At 42.5% G+C, this 21,776-nt stretch overlaps 1 protein-coding gene across 1 annotated transcript in view; it reads left to right on the forward strand.

The window, feature by feature from the left end:
• LOC128691548 (dipeptidase 1) overlaps positions 1 to 21,776 on the forward strand; it is a 79,820-nt gene that overhangs the window by 14,305 nt on the left and 43,739 nt on the right. Inside the window, exons 3-4 of the mRNA XM_070088947.1 lie at positions 13,172 to 13,322; positions 18,358 to 18,433. Coding sequence (XP_069945048.1) covers positions 13,172 to 13,322; positions 18,358 to 18,433 — 227 coding nt within the window. The remainder of the gene's footprint in view (positions 1 to 13,171; positions 13,323 to 18,357; positions 18,434 to 21,776) is intronic.

Raw genomic sequence — 21,776 nt, forward strand, 5'->3', positions numbered from 1 at the left:
TAGCATGGCTAGGCATTTCGGGCATACTTAGTTTTATTCTTAATTGTAAAATATTACAAATTATGAGGTAAGTTGGTATTATGGCTAAGTGACTAAATACTAGTTTGTGAGTTTAGCAATGTGAATGCTTTTGTTTTGGCACAGTACATAGTTTCAGTATTGGAGTATCACAGGATTCATTATTTTAAGACTGAGATTAATATTTCTGTTTATGGTCAAATGAGTGAGTGAGTGTAAGTGTGAACCACCAGGTGGTATTCGTATAGTTAGTTGACGGGGTGTATCAGGGAGATAAGATGTTTTCTAATGGTAGTTTTGAAGGTGATGAATGTGTCTGCAGTTCTAGAGTTCTCAGGTAGGGTATTCCAGATTTTAGGGCCTTTGACATACATTGAATTTTTGTAAAGGTTTAGTCGGACACGGAGAATGTCGTAGAGATGTTTATGTCTGGTGTTATGCCTGTGGGTTCTGTCACAACTATCAAGAAAGCGTTTTAGGTCAAGGTTGATATTAGAGTTTAAGGCCCTGTAGATGTAGATTGCACAGTAGTAAGTGTGGATGTACTGAACTGGGAGTAAGTTTAGATCTATGAAGAGTGGGGGGGGGGGTGTTGCCAGGGATATGATTTAGTGATTATTCTTACTGCGGCTTTTTGTTGGGTTATTATTGGCTTTAGGTGTTTTGCTGCAGTTGATCCACAAGCACAAATAGCATATGTGAGATATGGATAATTAAGTGAATTCTATAGTGTGAGAAGGGCATTTTGAGGCATGTAGTATCGTATCTTGGAGAGGATCCCAACCGTTTTGGATACTTTTTTGGCTATATGCTGGATATGGGTGCTGAAATTCAGGTTGTTATCAAGGTATAAGCCTAGGAATTTTCCCCCATTATTTCTGGTAATTAGAGTGTTGTCAATCTTAATGTTAATTTGTGCATCTCCTGCTCTGCTACCGAACATAATATAGTAGGTTTTGTCAGTGTTAAGCGTAAGTTTATTGGCTGTCATCCAAGTCGATATTTTAATCAGCTCCTCATTCACAATGGTGTTGAGGGTGGCAAGAATAGGGTGAGAGATGACATAAGTCGTGTCATCAGCAAAGAGAATGGGTTTCAGGTGTTGGGATACGTTTGGAAGGTCATTGATGTATATGAGGAAGAGCAGGGGACCAAGGACACTTCCCTGCGGAACTCCAGTATCAAGTGGCCGTGTTGCTGATGCTGTGTCTTTAATGGTGACGTACTGATACCTATTAGTAATGTAAGATTTGAAATAAGCAAGCGCATGGCCTCTTATACCGTAGTGATCAAGTTTGTGGAGTAGGATGTCGTAGTCTACTGTGTCAAAAGCTTTTCTTAGGTCAATAAAAATTCCTAGTGGATATTCCTTATTTTCCAATGCTGTGTAAAGCAGATCTAGCATTTTTATGATTGCATCATTAGTGCTTTTATTTTTCCTGAATCCAAACTGGCAGGGGTTGAGTATGTTTTGAGCCGTTATAAATGAATACAGTCTCCTGTGCACGAGTTTCTCAAAGATTTTGGATAGCAATGGTAAGTTAGATATTGGCCTATAGTTGTTTAAGTCTGTAGGGTCACCACCTTTATGTATTGGTGTAACCCTTGCCATCTTGAGTAGTTTCGGGAAGGTGCTAGTCTCTATTGACTTGTTAAAAAGTAATGAAATAGCATGCGAAAGGACATGGGCCGCTCGCTTGTACAGTAATGGTGGGACATGAGACAGATTCCCCGAGTTATTTTTAAGTGACTTTATGATCTCAATGACTTCCGTGGGCTCAGTTGGTGCAAGATAGAAGGAATTAGGGAAATTTCCATCTAGGTAGTCCCCGGCATGGGCATTGGTATGTGGGATTTTACTGGCGAGATTAGATCCTATGTTTGAGAAGAAGTCGTTTATCTTGTTAGCTGTGTCAGTGGGATGTAGTGGTGTTTCATTAGGTTTAGTTAGGACAATATTCTTGGTTTTTCTCAGTTTGTGGGTCCCTAGAATCTGAGAGAGTGTTTTCCAGGTCTTTTTTATATCTCCTCTAGTGTCTGTGAATCTACTGGAGTAGTATAGTTGTTTGGCTTTTTTTATCACTTTGGTGAGAGCTGATGAATAGTGTTTAAGAGTATCTTTGTGTATTAAGCCCAGTCTATATTGCTTTTCATATTGGTGTTTCTTGTCAATGGATTTCAGAATGGTGCTGGTTAGCCATGGGCAACCAAGCCGTTTGTTTGTGATCTGTTTTGTTTTTATAGGACAATGTTTGTTGTATAGTCTAAGTAATTTGTTAAGAAAAATGTCTGTCCAGTCATCAATACCATTGGCCTTGGAGAATTCTGTAGGCCAATCAACAGTCTCTAGGTCAGCTGTGAACTTCCTTACTGAGGCCTCGTCATGGAGTCTAAATGAGACTTTGTTGTATTCAAGTGGTGGTTTGCTAATGTTTGTCAGGAGGAAGGTAGGGTAGTGGTCTGTAGTGCTATCTGTGATTATCCCTGATTTAAGGGGGGCTAGTATATTGGTCCATATGTGGTCTATTATGGTTGCACTTGTCTCAGTGAGCCTGGTTGGTTTAGTTATTGTTGGTATGAGAAGTGTGTTGTTCATTTTGTTGATGAAATCAGTTACAGGCTGATCATCTGGTAGGCCAAGGTTGATGTTGAAGTCTCCAGCTAAGAGAAGGTGGTGCTTATTCATTTGTCTGTTTGTTATTAGTGACTTTAATTTCTCACTGAAATTTGGGATGTTTGTGTGAGGTATCCGGTAAATGGCACCGATTGTTATAGGCGTCTTAAGGTTTTTTACAGTAAAATTAGCAAAAATGTATTCCCCATATTCATCACTAAAGCAAGTGATGCTAAGACAAGATAATTGATTAGAGTAATAGATTGCAATACCACCCCCAACTTGGTTTGTTCTGCAGTTGTGAATTGCTGTGTATCCTGGTAGAGGGTAGATATCTATTGTGTCCTGCTTAAGCCAGGTCTCAGTAAGAATAATGCAGGAGAAGGGTGTCTTTAGTGATTCAAGGAGTGCTAGGAGGTCATCATAGTGTTTGCTTAAGGACCTGATGTTGTAGTTAAGTACTGATAGACTTTTAGCATTGTTTAGGATAGTGGTGGCTTGTGATGCTGTGTAATAAAGGCAGTTACTTTCCAATAGGTTTTGATTGGGTGTCAGATTATGGAGGTTTAGATCAGAGTCAACGTGATCAATCATCTTCTAGGTTTAAATTATGGTTATTTATATCCTGAGTTGTGTGTTGAGTTCTAGTACTGATATCTGTAGTGGTAGGAAGTTTGGACAAGTATATAGCTAGAGTATTTTGGTAATGTAGGGTATAGTCACTACTACACATAATGAAGTTGATGTTGTCTATGTGTTGTGCTGGAATGAACTAAAGTACAACTAGGTATAAACTAGTAATTTAAAAATACAAATTAAAAATAGAACAAGACTCTCACTTGTAATTGCACTAAGGTCTAATAATGACTTTTGTGGAGTCTATGTTTTGAGCTAGAGTGAGCTAAAGTACAATAGGTTTAATCTAATAATATAAAAGTACAAATTAAAAATAGCACTAGTCTCTCACTAGTAATTGCACTATGGTCTAATATAGTGAATTTGGTATTGACTATGTATTGAGTTAGAATGAGCTATGGTACAACTGAATTTAATCTAATAATATAAAAATACAAATTAAAAATAGCACCAGTCTCTCACTAGTAATTGCACTACGGTCTAATATAGTGAATTTGGTATTGACTATGTATTGAGCTAGAATGAGCTAGAGTACAACTAGGTTTAGTCTAATAGTATAAAAATACAAATTAAAAATAGCACCAGTCTCTCACTAGTAATTGCACTACGGTCTAATATAGTGAATTTGGTATTGACTATGTATTGAGCTAGAAAGAGCTATAGTACAACTAGGTTTAGTCTAATAGTATAAAAATACAAATTACAAATAGCACCAGTCTCTCACTAGTAATTGCACTATGGTCTAGTATAGTGAATTTGGTATTGACTATGTATTGAGCTAGAATGAGCTAGAGTAAAACTGTGATTAATCTAATAATCTAATAAAGGAACAAGACTCTCAATTGTAATTGCACTAAGGTCTTATATAAGTTGCTTACAAGAATTAGAGTATAATTAGATTTAAATTGACAGGATAAAATACACAAATTAAGGTAGCAAAATAATAATAAAAAAAATGATAAAAATAAAAATGGCAATGACTTGGTTATAATATGCTAGTAAGATGGTAGACAGGATGATATAAAAGTTGTAGTTGAAAATACTAGGTTAAAAAAGTATGGAATAAAAATGGTCAATAAAAGAAGTTTACAATAAGTTTGATCAATATAGTTTAAAGTAAAACTGGGCAATAATAGGGATTTAGAGTAAAATTGGGCAATTGAGTAATTTTTAAAGTGATGTAGAATTATTGAAGACAAGTTATGGTTAGTTTATAAAAAAATAGTATGGAACAGTGATGTGGTAAGTTGTAAAAAAGGAGATAGATTCTGTAGATATTAAATACAATTAAGACTATGAGGTAGAATGGTCGTTGAATACAACAATGACAATCAAAAGTAGTTGGGGTATTAGAATTTTAGGGGGGCACAAATTTATGACAATATAACACTAACGGTGGACTATGGGTATTATCTGCACTTTACTCTGATTCTGTTAGTCCAGCCTCACTTAGGAATGTTTTAAGGTCATGTTCTGTGGAGATGAAGTATCTCTTCCCAGTGGGCTGTTTCCTAACTGCTATTTTTCCATCCCTCACAAAGCACTGGTGGATTTTTTGGGCATAGCGTAATTTTCTTAGCCGATAAAGGTTTTGTCTCGTTTTGGTAAGGCACTCATTGACGTAAACATCAGTTTTCATAGAAATAGATGTTTTTAGTAGGTTGTTTCTTTGTAGGCTAGTTTGGAATTTTAACAGCACTGTTTTTTTACCTGCATGATAGCCCATCAGTTTGCAATCCTTTAAGTCATCACTACGTATGTTAAGGCGAAGGTGGTCCTTGATGAGCTGCAGGGTGGTCTCCATGCAGGTCTCTTGGGTGACTGGGTGGGAGATGTTTGCTGTTAACTACAACAGCGTCAGATAGCTGCTGTTGGTCATTATGGTCTTGGAAGTTGGTTATGACAGTGGCAAGTTGTTGGTCCACTCTTGATCTTTCCTCTGTAATGTTGGTAGTAAGTAGGGTGACTTGGTCTTTTAGAGTGTTGATGGTGTCTAGGGACTGGGTGTGGGTGTTGCTTTGTTGTTCTAGAGTGTCTAGTTTATGTTCTAGAGCAGTTATCTTGTTGAGGTAATCTGCATTGCTAGCCTTTAGTTCCTGCATTTTTTGAGTTAGTTTGGTGATCGTTTGGTTCTGAATCATAAGGAGTTTAGCTATTTCTGGGTCGGTGATCTTCTTGACATCAAATACTGGGAAGGAGTTATCTTGGACTGTAGCGGCGGCCATGTTTGTTGTTGTCTGTCGTGTGTTGTGGTGATGTCGGTGGGTGATGAGGGTTGTGTCCTGGCTGGCAGTACTACAAGTTTTCCTCGTGTTATTACTGCTCTCACCTTTGATGTTAGGAGTCCTTAGCTGGTTACTGGATCTTCTTTTATTGTTCTGACCCTTGTCCATTGGCTGTGGCTTCGGGTGAATAGTAGGCGATGGGTGTTGGGTGAATGTTGTGGAGTATCACTTCAGTGGCAGCGGGGTAGGAGTTGCTAGAACGAGTCCTATTAGTTGGTAAATTTGTGAACTTTTGGGTGATTTCTCAACCGCATCCGTAACCTCTCCATCCGTAACAAGAAACTAAGCAGTTTGGATGTGACTTCCCTCTTCACAAAAGTACCTACCAAAAAAGCCATCGAGGTTCTACGACGTAAAGTCAATCAGGACCTTAATCTTCCTCTACCTCCCGGAGATTTTGTTGACTTGATTGAACTCTGTGTTAATTTCAACTGTTTTTCTTTCAATAACAAGCTCTACAAACAAACCTACGGCATGGGAATGGGGTCCCCCATCAGTGCCGTCCTAGCCAACTTATACATGGAACACCTTTGTAGATGAATGGTTCAGAGAACCGACATGTTGATAAATTAGACACATGTGCAACTCTTGGGTATCTTTATTGAGGAAACGTTTCGCCACACAGTGGCTTCATCAGTCCATACGTAGGAGAAACTTGAAGAACAGGAGGAGAATGAGGTAATCAGTCCCTCAACCTTCCCTCAAGGTTGAGGTCCCAGTTGTCAATGAATGTTACCGCATTTTCCTAACAGTATTTATCCAGCCAGCAATTGACACCAATTGCCCTGGACAACCATTCATTTCCAACTCCTCTCCTTGGCAAAATACCACATATGACAGGGTTCCCACCCTTCCTCCTAATTATTTCTATTGCTGACCTATACCTGCTACTCAGGTCTTCACTCCTACAACTGCCAACATCGTTGCCTCCAGCACTGAGACAGATAATAGGATTGCTCCCATTACCTCTCATGATGTCATCCAGACGGCTAACAATATCCTCCATCCCAGCCCCAGGAAAGCAAACCCTCTGTCTCCTACTCCTGTCCTTCAAGCAGAACGCCCTATCCATATACCTAACTTGGTTATCCCCAACAACAACAATATTCTTACCTTCCTTGGTGTCGTTCGTCGTGACGTTCCCAGTAGTCGACTCACATTCGTCGGGTAGCACTGAGAATGTATTAGATGTTTCCACAACAGTTTCCACGGCAGTCTCTTTCTTCTTCATCGTTTCTACCTTTCCATTCGTCTTCTTGATCGTCAACTTCCTTCCCTGCTGTCCAGCCACTGACCAGTTTCCCTTCTTGACCTGAGGACTCAAAACAGGAGGAATACTACGAATCTTCTTGTTTTCCTCGGTCAGTCGCCGAATCTACATCTTCGCCATCCTCAGTTCTTCCTTAAGCTGTTGGTAAAGTTGCTCGATTTTGGGCATCTTGCTTCAATCCATAAAGAGCGCACAAACAGGTCTTCACAGAGCTAAGTACACGTCACCAAGTCCTTTTCGCAATCTGTATGGCTAAGTTCTACATTATTTAACTTATAAGTGCTAGGGTTATGGACACTCCCGAGCTTCAGAACCTTGCATTTATCTACATTGAACTGCATCTGCCACTTTTCTGACCAAGAATAGAGTTTGTCATTCAGCGTAGAATGACTAAATTAATACATAGCATCAGAAATCTTCCTTATGAAGAAAGATTGAAGACTCTTAAGTTACATTCACTTGTTAGACGAAGAATGAGGGGAGACCTGATCGAAGTGTATAAGTGGAAGATAGGTATTAATAAAGGGGATATTAACAAGGTCTTGAGGATATCTCTCCAAGAGAGAACCCGCAGTAATGGATTTAAATTAGATAAGGTTAGATTTAGAAAGGACATAGGAAAGTATTGGTTTGGAAATAGGGTAGTTGATGAGTGGAACAGTCTACCTAGTTGGGTTATTGAGGCTGGGACTTTAGGTAGCTTCAAATTTTGGTTGGATAAATACATGAGTGGGAGGGGTTGGATTTGATTGGGACTTGTAAATGAGTGGATAGAGTTATCAGAGTTTATTTCTTGGAAGGCATTGAAAATTAGGTTGGGCAAATGTTTTGTTAGTGGGATGGATTGTAAAGGACCTGCCTAGTATGGGCCAACAGGCCTGCTGCAGTGATCCTCCTTTCTTATGTTCTTATAATCTAAATGAGGCCTCACTAGTAAGGTATAGAGCTGTAATATAACTTTTGGACTTCTGTTACTTATACTTCATGAAATAAATCCTAGTAATCTGTTAGCCTTGTTGCGCACACTTTGACACTGCTGTCTTGGCTTAAGATTTCTGTTTACCATGGCTCTTAAGTCTTTTTCACATTCTGTATGATCAAGTTCTACCTCACCTAGTTTATAGCTTCGAGGGTTATTTTCATTCCGATGGACAATTATCCACATTGAACTTCGTCTGCCATTTGTCATACCAACACATTAAGATGTCTACACAGAGAGTTGATGATTCTTGCTAAGCAGCAAAATGTAGGTGTTATGGTTAAAAAAAAAATTACGATAGACGAAGTTCCTCCCGACTGACATCCCGAGGAACTTTGGTGAGACGTATCGCCCGTAGAACAAGCTTCTTCGTTAACTGGGCATGTTTCGCCCGTAGATCAGGAGAAACATCTCAATAGAGTTCCTCTCTACGATTAGATCTTTGTTTGCCACTAAAATATTCTGTTATAGGTGTGTACGAGTCTGAGACTTGTTGTGCACGAGTCTGAGTCTTGTGCACAGGAAGAAAAAGTGTTGGTCCAGAAATCTGTATCTTGTAACATCTACTGGTACGTTGTATTATTATTAATTATTATTATTATTATTATTATTATTATTATTATTATTATTATTATTATTATTATTATTATTATTATTATCAAAACCAAGCGCTTAACCCACAAGGGTCATACACTATCTATGTAGTAGTGCCACTCAACAAACCTGAAAGGGGTAAAATCTACCACATAAATCAGATTTATAAATCCTCCGAGTCAGCCTATTTTGTTCCATCCTCTCTAAATGACCTGATCACCGCAACAACCCCCTCCTCAGTCTCCTGGTTAATGCTTTTAGTATTAATCTAAGTCTTGTTCGTTTTTTGGGGGAGATTTGTCCCAAATAGGTAGTAATGATCTCTTAATGGCTCTGGGAATCATGGCCCCTACGACCCGGTCCCATACAAGACCTTGTCAGTCTCTCAAACCTCAGGCTTGAGGGACTGACTGATAACCTCAAAGCTACTTCAACTGCAGCCAGTGTTGTAGTCGCCTCTATTCGACTGAAGAAGCCTGTTGTGTAGGCGAGACGCTCCTTCAATAAAGATACCCAAGTGATGCTGTAAATGTGTCTTATTCCTGACAATAGATACAACTGGTCAATTTTATTAGTGGGTTTATTAAGGCGTTTAGTAGCGCCGAGTCGTCCGGTCACGATAACCTGGATATCATCCACGTATTGCACCCACAATTTCCTAACGCAGTAACTCTCCACGTGGCAATTCCAATTGACTAACCTCCCGCACACACACAGATTACTGAGTTACGTAACACAAAAATCCAGATTTGTTCACCCTTGACTGTGATAATCTCTTTGCTTATGTAATAAGCTAAAGGATTAACAACACCGAGCCTTCCTCAACACGCAAGTACCACTCACCCCTTGTATTGTACATTTTCCTTGCGCCTCTGTATAATTTTGTTCCGTACTCATTTATATATATATATATATATATATATATATATATATATATATATATATATATATATATATATATATATATATATATATATATATATATATATATATATGTATATACATATATAGTCAACCTGTTATAGAAATTGTTAGGCGATCATAAGTAAGGAGAGTCTGGTCGGAGGTTCAGATATTAGACTTAAAGCGAGGCGCTGCTCACCAGAGTTTGTCGTTCAGTGTTTAAAACAAATTCCGCTCCCTCTTTCCCAGCTTAGATACACAATACCACAATTCCTCCCACTCCCCCACCCAGGGCACAACAAACACACACACAATGGCATTAAAAGCCCAACAAAAGCGGCAGGTGCACAATGATACATTATCTTACTACAGACAAAAATACATAATCGCCCCCTTCCCCACCCTGAGTCGTGTAAACAATACCTCAGGAGGGAAATGCAATGTCGGTAACACAATGCCGCCGTCGCAGAATACAAAATACACAATAAAGCAACATTCTCGGCACAGCAAACAAATGTATAATGTTTACCACAATATCCCTAGGTGGGAAAACAAATCCACAATACCCTCAGCGTAGAGGAAAAAAAATCCAAAACAAGGTATGTTCAAGATATATTGCATACAACGTACAATAACACAGTTCCCCCAAAGCACCGCAATAAAAAAAAAACACACTTCCTCTACCACAGAAAATAAATACACAATACCCACAATAACAAACGCACAATACCGCAAGCACAGCAAACAATATATAGTTCAACACTCCCCCACCGATTGTTAGGTAAGACACATATGCAACAGTTAGGTATCTTTATTTCGAAACGTTTCGCCTACACAGTAGGCTTCTTCAGTCGAGTACAGAAAAGTTGATAGAAGCAGAAGATACTTGAAGACGATGTAATCAGTCCATCACCCTTAAAGTTTTGAGGTGGTCAGTCCCTCAGTCTGGAGAAGAGCATTGTTCCGTTGTCTGAAACAATCTGTCGGTATTTTATACCATTTTAATGTTCACTCCCCCACCACCCATCAACACAAACACACAACACAAAACCAAGAAGATCAAACACAGAAACACAGAACTCAAAGAAGAAAAAAAAACAATCGGGTCGCCGGTACATTAACAATGTGTCGTTTAGGAAGCATAAACACGAGCCGATTATGTAAATTCTGTTCAGATTCTGAAAGGGTAGAAAAAAGCAATTTACATGAGAATAGTTTACATTAATTTTTATATAAGAGGTGCTGGCTAGAATTTGTATAATATATTTCATACTTGCAGCACATAAATTATGATATATATACACACATACATACATACATACATACATACATACATATATATATATATATATATACATATATATATATATATACATATATATATATATACATATATATATATATACATATATATATATATATATACATATATATATATATACATATATATATGTCGTGCCGAATATGTAAAACTGGTCAATTAGCAAGAACTCATTTAAAATTAAGTCCTTTCTAAAATTTTCTCTTATACGTTTAAAGATATATTTTTTTCATTAATGTTAATGTAAAATTTTTTAATTTTGCACCAAAAGAATCTTAGAAAACTTGCCTAACCTTATTATAACAAGAACAATTTATTTTAGCCTAACCCAACTATATATATTTTAGATTTGTTTACAATAATTTAATACTAAACAAACACAACGAAATATATATTTTTCGTTAGGTTTGGAATGATTTTGGAGAAATTATTGCATACACAAATTTTCACTTGTCCTATATGGCAAGATGAGCGTTGCTATTTAAGCCAAGATCGCAAGTTCTGCCTATTCGGCACGACATATATATATATATATATATATATATATATATATATATATATATATATATATATATATATATATATATATATATATATATATATATATATACATATATATATATATATATATATATATATATATATATATATATATATATATATATACTAGAGCATGAATATTTATGGTTGAATTTGAAATGTGGATTAAATTTTTTGCTGCCGTACAAGTTATCGTTGATGCAAGTTGCAATTTCCGGCTACCAGATGCTCTTCCTTGCCCCGTAAAATCTTTTTAATCTTACGAGAGTTTGCCGGAGAATTTGTTTGCTCTGAATACAGTGTCTTTTCTACACCGATTTTTGTTTGTTTTGCATTTTCCCTTTTTCCACTTTTGCAATCAATTGTTACTCGCTGTTTGTTCTTCCATGTTGGTGTGGGATAAAGTAATGCTTATTAGGTATTGTTTTTGGAGGTCGTGCACGGCCCTCACGGACACAGGGGCTTTTTTTTCACAGGTTTGTTGCACGTGACAGTGAAAGATACTAACGTAATACAATTAGCAGAATAATTATGAGAGTTAGATTTTGAGTAAACATATTTCCACTATGTGACAGAGAGAGAGAGAGAGAGAGAGAGAGAGAGAGAGAGAGAGAGAAGGGAGGCTGGAAGCAAGACACTTGACACTTATACGGTAGACTGACTCTAGTATGGTATTAACCAGCCTGAGGTTCAAGAGGAACTGGATCCAGCTTACCCTGGAGGCTCCCCTTCTCACCCTGACGGGCACACCTCCATCGGAAAAAAAAACCCAGCAGTGACCTGGTACCTGATCAGTGCACTCACCAGCACAGGATATTAACTACCGTGCTTAGAGTTGGTTATTGATAGCTTGCAGGACTGTGGTTACGGGTGAGGACCGTCGAACATAATGAAGCAGTCGGTGTAAACCACAACCCTGTTCTCATATCTCCCTTTTCCTTCTGTTTGCCATAGATGAAATTTTCAGTGATTCCTGTGTCTGAGGTAGAGACTTTAACAATTTTTTATAGAAACTTTGGTAGGTGTTAAACCATACCCCCGGCCGGGATTGAACCCGCGGTCAGAGAGTCTCAAAACTCCAGCCCGTCGTGTTAGCCACTAGACCAGCTAGCCACAATAAGATTCGTCCAACTAGGTATATTTCTACACCATAGGAAGGTTAGCACAGGCACCACTGTGACCACAAATGCAAGTTTTTACAGACGAATCTCCAGCTAGCGTGGCCGTGACGAACTCTAGCTCAAGTCCCTTCACTGCCGTCAACATGACTCACGAAATCGTAATGACACGATTGCAAACAAACCATACCCCGGCCGGGATTGAACCCGCGTCATTACGATTTCGTGAGTCATGTTGACGGCAGTGAAGGGACTTGAGCTAGAGTTCGTCACGGCCACGCTAGCTGGAGATTCGTCTGTAAAAACTTGCATTTGTGGTCACAGTGGTGCCTGTGCTAACCTTCCTATGGTGTAGAAATATACCTAGTTGGACGAATCTTATTGTGGCTAGCTGGTTTAGTGGCTAACGCGACGGGCTGGAGTTTTGAGACTCTCTGACCGCGGGTTCAATCCCGGCCGGGGTATGGTTTGTTTGCAATCGTGTCATTACGATTTCGTGAGTCGTTTGCTAGGTGTTGAAAGTAACTAAGGCGAATGGTGAGAGGATATAATACAGGTGCTGAGAGTATAACTAAGAGAGGTATAACTAAGGCAGGTGTTGAGAGTAGCTTAGAGACATAACCAAGACAAGTTTTGAGAGTAACTAAGAAAGGTGTTGAGAGTAACCTAGAGAGGTATAACTAAGACAGGAGATGAAAGTAACTAAGACAGCTGTTGAAAGTAACTAGAGTAACTTAGAGAGGTATAACTGAGAGACAGGTGTTAAAAGTAACTTAGAGAGGTATAATTAAGACAGGTGTTATAAGTAACTAAGACAGGTGTTGCGAATAACTAAGACAAGTGTTAAGAGTAACTTAAGAGAAGTACAACTAAGAGAGATGTTATGTTTACAGAGGTGGAAGCTGCCTTCAAGGAAGGTCGCATCGCCAGCTTGATCGGTGTTGAGGGAGGTCACGCTATACAGAACTCTCTAGGTGTGTTGAGAGCCCTGAGGGACCTTGGTGTACGATACTTGACACTCACCCACACCTGCAGCACCCCCTGGTGAGTCTCCACACCTGCATCACCACCCCCTGGTCAGTCCTCACACCTGCAGCACCCCTTGATGAGTCCCCACACCTGTAGTAAAACCCCTTGGTGAGTCCCCACACCTGCAGTAACACCACCTGGTGAGTCCCCACACCTGCAGTAGCACCACCTGGTGAATCCCCATACCTGCAGCAGCACCCCCTGGTGAGTCCCCACACCTGCAGTAGCACCATCTGGCGAGTCCTCACACCTGCAGTAGCACCACCTGGTGAGTCCCCACACCTGCAGTAGCACCACCTGGTGAGTCCCCACACCTGCAGTAGCACCACCTGGTGAGTCCCCACACCTGCAGTAGCACCACCTGGTGAATCCCCATACCTGCAGCAGCACCCCCTGGTGAGTCTCCACACCTGCATCACCACCCCCTGATCAGTCCTCACACCTGCAGCACCCCTTGATGAGTCCCCACACCTGTAGTAAAACCACTTGGTGAGTCCCCACACCTGCAGGACCCCTAGGGAGTCCCCACGCCTGAAGCACCACCCCCTGGTGAGTCCGCACACCTGCAGTAGCACCCCCTGGTGAGTCCCCAAACCTGCAGTAGAACCCCCTGGTGAGTCCCCACACTTGAAGCACCCCTTGGTGAGTCCCCCACCTGCAAGAACCACTCCCTGGTGAGCTCCCACACCTGGAGCACCACTCGCTGATGAGTTCCCACACCTACAGTACCGTCTGGTGAGTCTACACATCTGTAGCATCACCCCCTGGTAAGTCTTCACACCTACAGCACTCCCTGATGAGTCCCCACACCTGCAGCATCACCTCCTGGTGAGTCCCCACAACTGTAGCACCACCACTTGGAGAGTCCCCAAACCTGCACCACCCTTGGAAAGTCCCCACACCTGCAGTAACACCCTCTGGTGAGTTCGCACACCTGCAGCACCCCTTGGCGAGTCCTCTCACCTGCAAGCACTACCCCCTAGTGAGTTCCCACACTTGCAGCACCACCCCCTCGTGAGTCCCATACCTTCAGCACCCCTTAGTGAGTCCCCACACCTGCAGCAGCACCCCTGGTGAGTGCCCACACCTGCAGCAGCACCCCCTGGTGACTCACCACACCTGCAGCAACGCCACTTGGTGTGTCCTCACGCCTACAGAAGCACCACCAGGTGAGTCCCCACACCTGCAGCAGCACCTGGTGAGTCCCCACATCTGAAGCACCATCATCTGGTGAGTCTCCACACCTTCAGCATCTCCTGGTGAGTCCCCACACCTTCAGCACCTCCTGGTGAGTCCCCCACACCTGCAGCAGCAGCACCTGTGGTGAGTCCCCACACCTGCAGCACCCTCTAGTGAGTCCCATACTGGCAGCAGCACCCCTTTTGAGTCCTCAGACCTGCAGCACCCTCTGGTGAATTCTAACATTTGCAGTAGTACCCCCTGGTGAGTCCCCACACCTGCAGGACCCCCTAGGGAGTCTTCACACCTGAAGCACCACCCCCTGGTGAGTCCCCACACCTGCAGTAGCACCCCCTGGTGAGTCCCCAACCTGCAGTAGAATCCCCTGGTGAGTCCCCACACATGAAGCCCCCTTGGTGAGTCCCCACACCTGCAAGAACCACTCCCTGGTCAGTTCCCACACCTGCAGCACCATCCGCTGATGAGTTCCTACACCTACAGCACCGTCTGGTGAGTCTACACACCTGCAGCACCACCCCCTGGTAAGTCTCCCCACCTACAGCACCCCCTGATGAGTCCCCACACCTGCAGCATCACCTCCTGGTGAGTCCCCACACCTGCAGCACCACCACTTGGAGAGTCCCCACACCTGCAGCACCACCACTTGGAGAGTCCCCACACCTGCACCACCCTTGGAGAGTCCCCACACCTGCAGTAGCACCCTCTGGTGAGTTCGCACACATGCAGCACCCCTTGGCGAGTCCTCTCACCTGCAAACACTACCCCCTGGTGAGTTCCCACACCTGCAGCAGCACCCCGTGGTGAGTCCCCTGGTAACTCACCACACCTGCAGCAACACCACCTGGTGTGTCCCTACGCCTACAAAAGCACAACCAGGTGAGTCCCCACCCCTGCAGCAGCACCTGGTGAGTCTCCACACCTGCAGCATCATCCCCTGATGAATCCTCACACCTACAGCACTTCCTGGTGAGTTCCCACACCTGCAGCAGCACCTGGTGAGTTCCCACATCTGAAGCACCACTCTCTGGTGAGTCTCCACACCTTCAGCACCTTTTGGTGAGTTCCCACACCTTCAGCACCTCCTGGTGAGTCCCCAAACCTTCAGCATCTCCTGGTGAGTCCCCACACCTTCAGCACCTTCTGGTGAGTCCCCTAACACCTGCAGCAGCAGCACCTCTGGTGAGTCCCCACGCCTGCAGCACCCTCTAGTGAGTCCCATACTGGCAGCAGCATCCCCTTGTGAGTCCTCAAACCTGCAACACCCTCTGGTGAGTTCCAACATTTGCAGTAGTATCCCCTGGTGAGTTCCCACACCTGCAGTAGGACCTTCTGGTAAGTCCCCACACCTGCAACAACACCTCCTGGTGACTCACTGATAATAAATGAGACCAAGAGTAGAGAAATAAATGCTGGGATAAGAGTCCCTCTAGATGGACTCTGGCGGTACAGAGGACAGGAATGATCAAGTCAGCCTACCAAAATGTGCAGTAATAATATTGGTAAAATTACCGAGAATATGTTAGGTAAAAGGACACGAGTGTGAATAATGTGACATTTTACTGTCACAACGTTTCACTCTCCAGGAGCTTGGTCAAGCCGTTACGGCTTGACCAAGCTTTGGAGAGCAAAACGTTGCCATAATGAAATGTCACATTAGTTTCACATCCTACGAAAAGCCGGAGGGCCTTGCCAGATAGTGAAGCAGCAGCAGGGGTTATATTTGTCAGGAAGTGTGGGAATGTATATTACATAGAGAACATTGATTTAGTTAGAGCTGCGGAGAGGTCAAGGGTAAAGCAAAAGAGCACGGGTAAAAGGACAGAACAAAGACAACGATAGAGAAATGGGAGAAGAACAGAATAACGAGGAATCACTCTGCCAAGACAAAATAGGATGTAGACGGTCAATTTAAGAACGATATAACAGCTAAGGCAAAAATCAGAGCCGCAACGACTACATTGCCACACAAGAAAGAAGACAAGTGTAAAAGACCAAGTGTTATGGGTGAGGGAGGAGGCAGGAGTTCTCCCAGAAGACGATAGAGAAGTTTGCGAGAAATTAACCAGAAGTTTTATGGAGGTATTCGCTGGGGAGACAGATTGTTTTAGAAAGCGGAGTAAAAATACTAGCCAGCAGATGTTGGATAGAATTCACATATCACAGGGAATTAATGAAACTCCTTAATAAAGTGGACACATGTGAAGCAATGGGACCTGACAAAATACCACCCTGTACACTGAATGAATGAGTAGGAGAACTGTATGAATCTATAGCACAGATTTACAAGTCATAAGAGATGGAAAACCTACCGGACAACTAGAAAACTGAAAACGTCTTATAATATAAAAAGGCAGGTTAGACAAGAGTATGTGAATTACAGTCCAGCATCAATGACATGCATACTGCCCAGTGATCTGGGAAAGATAATCAGGAAGTGGTTGGTTGAGCACGTATGGAGAAGGTGACGTTGTAACCGGAAACCATCATGGATTTAGGGAAGGTAAGTCCTCCCTCACTAATCTACTGGAGTTCTCTGACAGAATAACTGAAATCAAACAAGAATGACAAGGATGGATCAACTGCAAATTTATGGACTGCGAGAAAGCATTTGACACTGTGTCCCACCAGAGAATGATTCCAGAATTAAAGGAGCACGCAGTGATAGGAGATCTAGTCCTACAGCGTCATAACTAATAAAAGGCAAAAGATGATAGGAAAGGTAGACATGTCAAGATGGGAAAGTGTAACAAACGTGATTCCACGAGGATCAGTACTGGGACCATTTCTATTCTTAATATAAGTACGGTAAATGTCCTGCCAGACGGGAGAGAACAGTATCATACCTACGACATAAAATTAATGACAACGGAAGAGGATAAAGACAAGCTTCAGGAAGACTTGGATAAACTGCAAGAATGGTCGAACAAAAGGTCGATGGAATTCAACCCAGATACGTGCAAGGTCACGAAAATTGTGAATTGGAAAACCATACTACCTGAGAGGCGAGAAGCTACAAGTGTGACTTGTGGAGGAAATGACGAAGTGAGCATCATACTCAACACAAACCTGAGGTAAAACATATACTGAACAAGGACTCGAACCGTGGCCCTTGCATGTAGCAAGCTCACCATTGTACCAGTATTTATTCATCACTGTTATATTCACTGTTTATTAACTGCTTATTCAATTTTTATTCAGTGTTTGTTCACCGTCTATTTACTGTTTATTCATCACACCCAACATATCACCAGAGGTGAACATAAACCACACAACATCTGCAATATATGCTAGGGTAGTTAATCTCAAGACTGCCTACAAAACCTCAGTAAATAATCCTTTAGTACTCTCTACACGACATATGTCAGGTCTGTCATGAAGTATGCAGCACCAGCATGCATCCTTCACTTGATTAACCACACACAATAACTAAGAAAGGTTCAGATATTTACAACTAGAATAGTCCCAGAATTGCGGGGACTCAGCTATGAAGACAGACTAAAGCAACTGCAACTGAGGATTTAGGAAAACTTGAGGAGATATGATAACGACATAAACGATACAGAGCATTTTCCAAAGCAGATAGGGACAGAAGTCTTGAAATGCGAGGCATAGGGGGAGGTCAGGGTTCGCAGACTGACGCTAAAGACACAGATGAGCCACAGGGATGTTAGGAAATAATTTTCAACCTCAGGTTGGTAAACAAATGGAATGAGCTCAATGAGGAGGTGGTAGAGGCACACTCAACACAGCTTCAGTAATAGATACGACCTGTCAGGAACCGAGACTCGACCCCCTGTCAACACACCCAGGTGAAAACTGACACGCACTGTCTCCCCTTCCCCCCCACCAGGGCGGAGTGTGCGCGTGCGCAGGAGACTGACGCTGAAGACCCCAACTCCCCCAGGGGATTGACACCCTTCGGCAAGGTAAGTCTCCCAAAGTGTTGCAAGAAGTGCCAAACCCAAATGGTTTATTGAGTGCAAGGTTTGATCCTTTCTTTCGGTAATCGCTGCCTGGTCTGTGATCAGCCAGACTGTTGGTGCTAGTGAGTCAACAATGTCTCTAGCTAAGTATTTAGTGACACCGCAACACTATGATGTGTAAAGGATGCCACAGGATAATTATATATGGGCAGGATACCAGAGAATCCTTTGAGGACAAAATACCATAGTATCCTTGGTGACAGGATGTACTAAAATGCTTGAGGGCAGGATATACTAGGATCCTTCAAGACAGGATATACTAGAATTCTTGAAGGCAGGATATACCAGGATTCTTGAAGGCAGGATATGATAAATTAGACACATGTGCAACTCTTGGGTATCTTTATTGAGGAAACGTTTCGCCACACAGTGGCTTCATCAGTCCATACAAAGGAGAATCTTGAAGAACAGGAGGAGAATGAGGTAATCAGTCCCTCAACCTTGAGTCGATGTGGTCAGTCCATCAATCTTGAATAGAATACGGCATACGTGCTGAGAAGGAGCTTATAAACCGTTGGCAGGAGAGGTGCAGCAGTCATAGGTCGTGTAACATTTGTTCAATGTTGAAGTAGGTCGTGCCCAAGAATTAGGCAAGCGAAGAATTCCCAAGTATTAAGATCCCAAGAAGTTGCAGTGTCTGACAGGTTTGTAGATGAATGGTTCAGAGAACCGACATGTTGATAAATTAGACACATGTGCAACTCTTGGGTATCTTTATTGAGGAAACGTTTCGCCACACAGTGGCTTCATCAGTCCATACAAAGGAGAAACTTGAAGAACAGGAGGAGAATGAGGTAATCAGTCCCTCAACCTTGAGTCGATGTGGTCAGTCCATCAATCTTGAATAGAATACGGCATACGTGCTGAGAAGGAGCTTATAAACCGTTGGGATCTTAATACTTGGGAATTCTTCGCTTGCCTAATTCTTGGGCACGACCTACTTCAACATTGAACAAATGTTACACGACCTATGACTGCTGCACCTCTCCTGCCAACGGTTTATAAGCTCCTTCTCAGCACGTATGCCGTATTCTATTCAAGATTGATGGACTGACCACATCAACTCAAGGTTGAGGGACTGATTACCTCATTCTCCTCCTGTTCTTCAAGATTCTCCTTTGTATGGACTGATGAAGCCACTGTGTGGCGAAACGTTTCCTCAATAAAGATACCCAAGAGTTGCACATGTGTCTAATTTATCAACATGTCGGTTCTCTGAACCATTCATCTACAAAGGCAGGATATACTAGGATTTTGAAGACAGGATATACTGGGATCCTTGAAGGCAGGATATACCAGGATCCTTGAAGGCAGGATATACCAGGATTCTTAAAGGCAGGATATACTAAGATTCTTGAAATTAGGATATACCAGGATTCTTCAGGGCAAGATATACTAGGATCCATCAGGGCAGGATTTACCAGGATCCTTGAAGGCAGGATATACTAGGATCCTTGAAAGCAGGATATACCAGGATTCTTGAAGGCAGGGTATACTAAGATCCTTGAAATCAGGATAAACCAGAATCCTTGAAAGTAGGATATACCAGTATCCTTGAAAGTTCGATATACCAGGATCCTTGAAGGCTGGATATACTAAGATCCTTGAAAGCAGGACATACCAGGATCCTTGAAGGCAGTATAAACGAGGATACTTGAGGGCAGCATTTACCAAGATCCTCAAGGGTAGAATATACCAGGATCCTTGATGACAGGATATACCAGGATCCTTCAGGGTAGGATATACCAGGATCCTTGATGGCAGGATATGCCAGGATCCAGGGCATACCAGGATCCTTAAGGACAGGATATGAAAGGATCCTTGATTTCAGAATATACAAGGACCCTTCAGGGCAGGATATCCAGAAACCTTTATGGCAGGACATACCAGGATCCTTGATGGAAGGATAATGCCAGAATCCTTCATGGCAGGATATACCAGTATCTTTCAGGGCAGGATATGCCAGGACCCTTCATGGCAGGATATACCAGGATTTTTCAAGGCAGGATATACCAGGATCCTACAGGGTAGGATACTCCAGGATCCTTCAGGGCAGGATATACCAGGATCCTTCAGGGCAGGATATACCAGTGCCCTTCAGGGCAGGATATAACAGGATCCTTCATAGCAGGATATACCAAGATCCTTCAGGGCAGAATATAACAGGATCCTTCATGGCAGGATATACCAGGATCCTTCAGGGCAGGATGTACCAATGTCTTTCATGGCAGGATATACCAAGATCCTTCAGGGCAGTATATACCAGTGTCTTTCAGGGCAGGACATAACAGGATCCTTCATGGCAGGATATACCAGGATCCTTCAGGACAGGATATACCAGTGTCCTTCAAGGCAGGATATACCAGTGTCCTTCAAGGCAGGATATACCAGTGTCCTTCAAGGCAGGATATACCAGTGTCCTTCAAGGCAGGATACACCAGTGTCCTTCAAGGCAGGATATGCCAGTGCCCTTCAAGGCAGGATATACCAGTGTCCTTCAAGGCAGGATACACCAGTATCCTTCAAGGCAGGATATACCAGTGCCCTTCAAGGCAGGATATACCAGTGTCCTTCAAGGCAGGATACACCAGTGTCCTTCAAGGCAGGATATACCAGTGTCCTTCAAGGCAGGATATACCAGTGTCCTTCAAGGCAGGATACACCAGAGTCCTTCAAGGCAGGATATACCAGTGTGTTTCAAGGCAGGATATACCAGTGTCCTTCAAGGCAGGATATACAAGTGTCTTTCAAGGCAGGATATACCAGTGACCTTCAAGGCAGGATATACCAGTGTCCTTCAAGGCAGGATACACCAGTGTCTTTCAAGGCAGGATATATCAGTGTCCTTCAAGGCAGGATATACCAGTGTCCTTCAAGGCAGGATATACCAGTGTCCTTAAAGGCAGGATATACCAGTGTCCGTCAAGGCAGGATAAACTAGTGTTCTTCAGGGCAGGATATACCAGTGTCCTTCAGGGCAGGATATACAAGTGCCCTGCAAGGCAGGATACACCAGTGTCCTTCAAGGCAGGATATACCAGTGTCCTCAAGGCAGGATATACCAGTGTCCTACATGGCAGGATATACCAGTGTCCTTCAAGGGAGGATATACCAGTGTCCTTCAAGGCAGGATATACCAGTGTCCTTCAAGGCAGGATATACCAGTGTCCTTCAAGGCAGGATATACCAGTGTCCTTCAAGGCAGGATACACCAGTGTCCTTCAAGGCAGGATATACCAGAGTCCTTCAAGGCAGGATATACCAGTGTCCTTCAAGGCAGGATATA

Source organism: Cherax quadricarinatus, chromosome 26, assembly GCF_038502225.1.
Source record: "Cherax quadricarinatus isolate ZL_2023a chromosome 26, ASM3850222v1, whole genome shotgun sequence".
NCBI lineage: Eukaryota > Metazoa > Arthropoda > Malacostraca > Decapoda > Parastacidae > Cherax > Cherax quadricarinatus.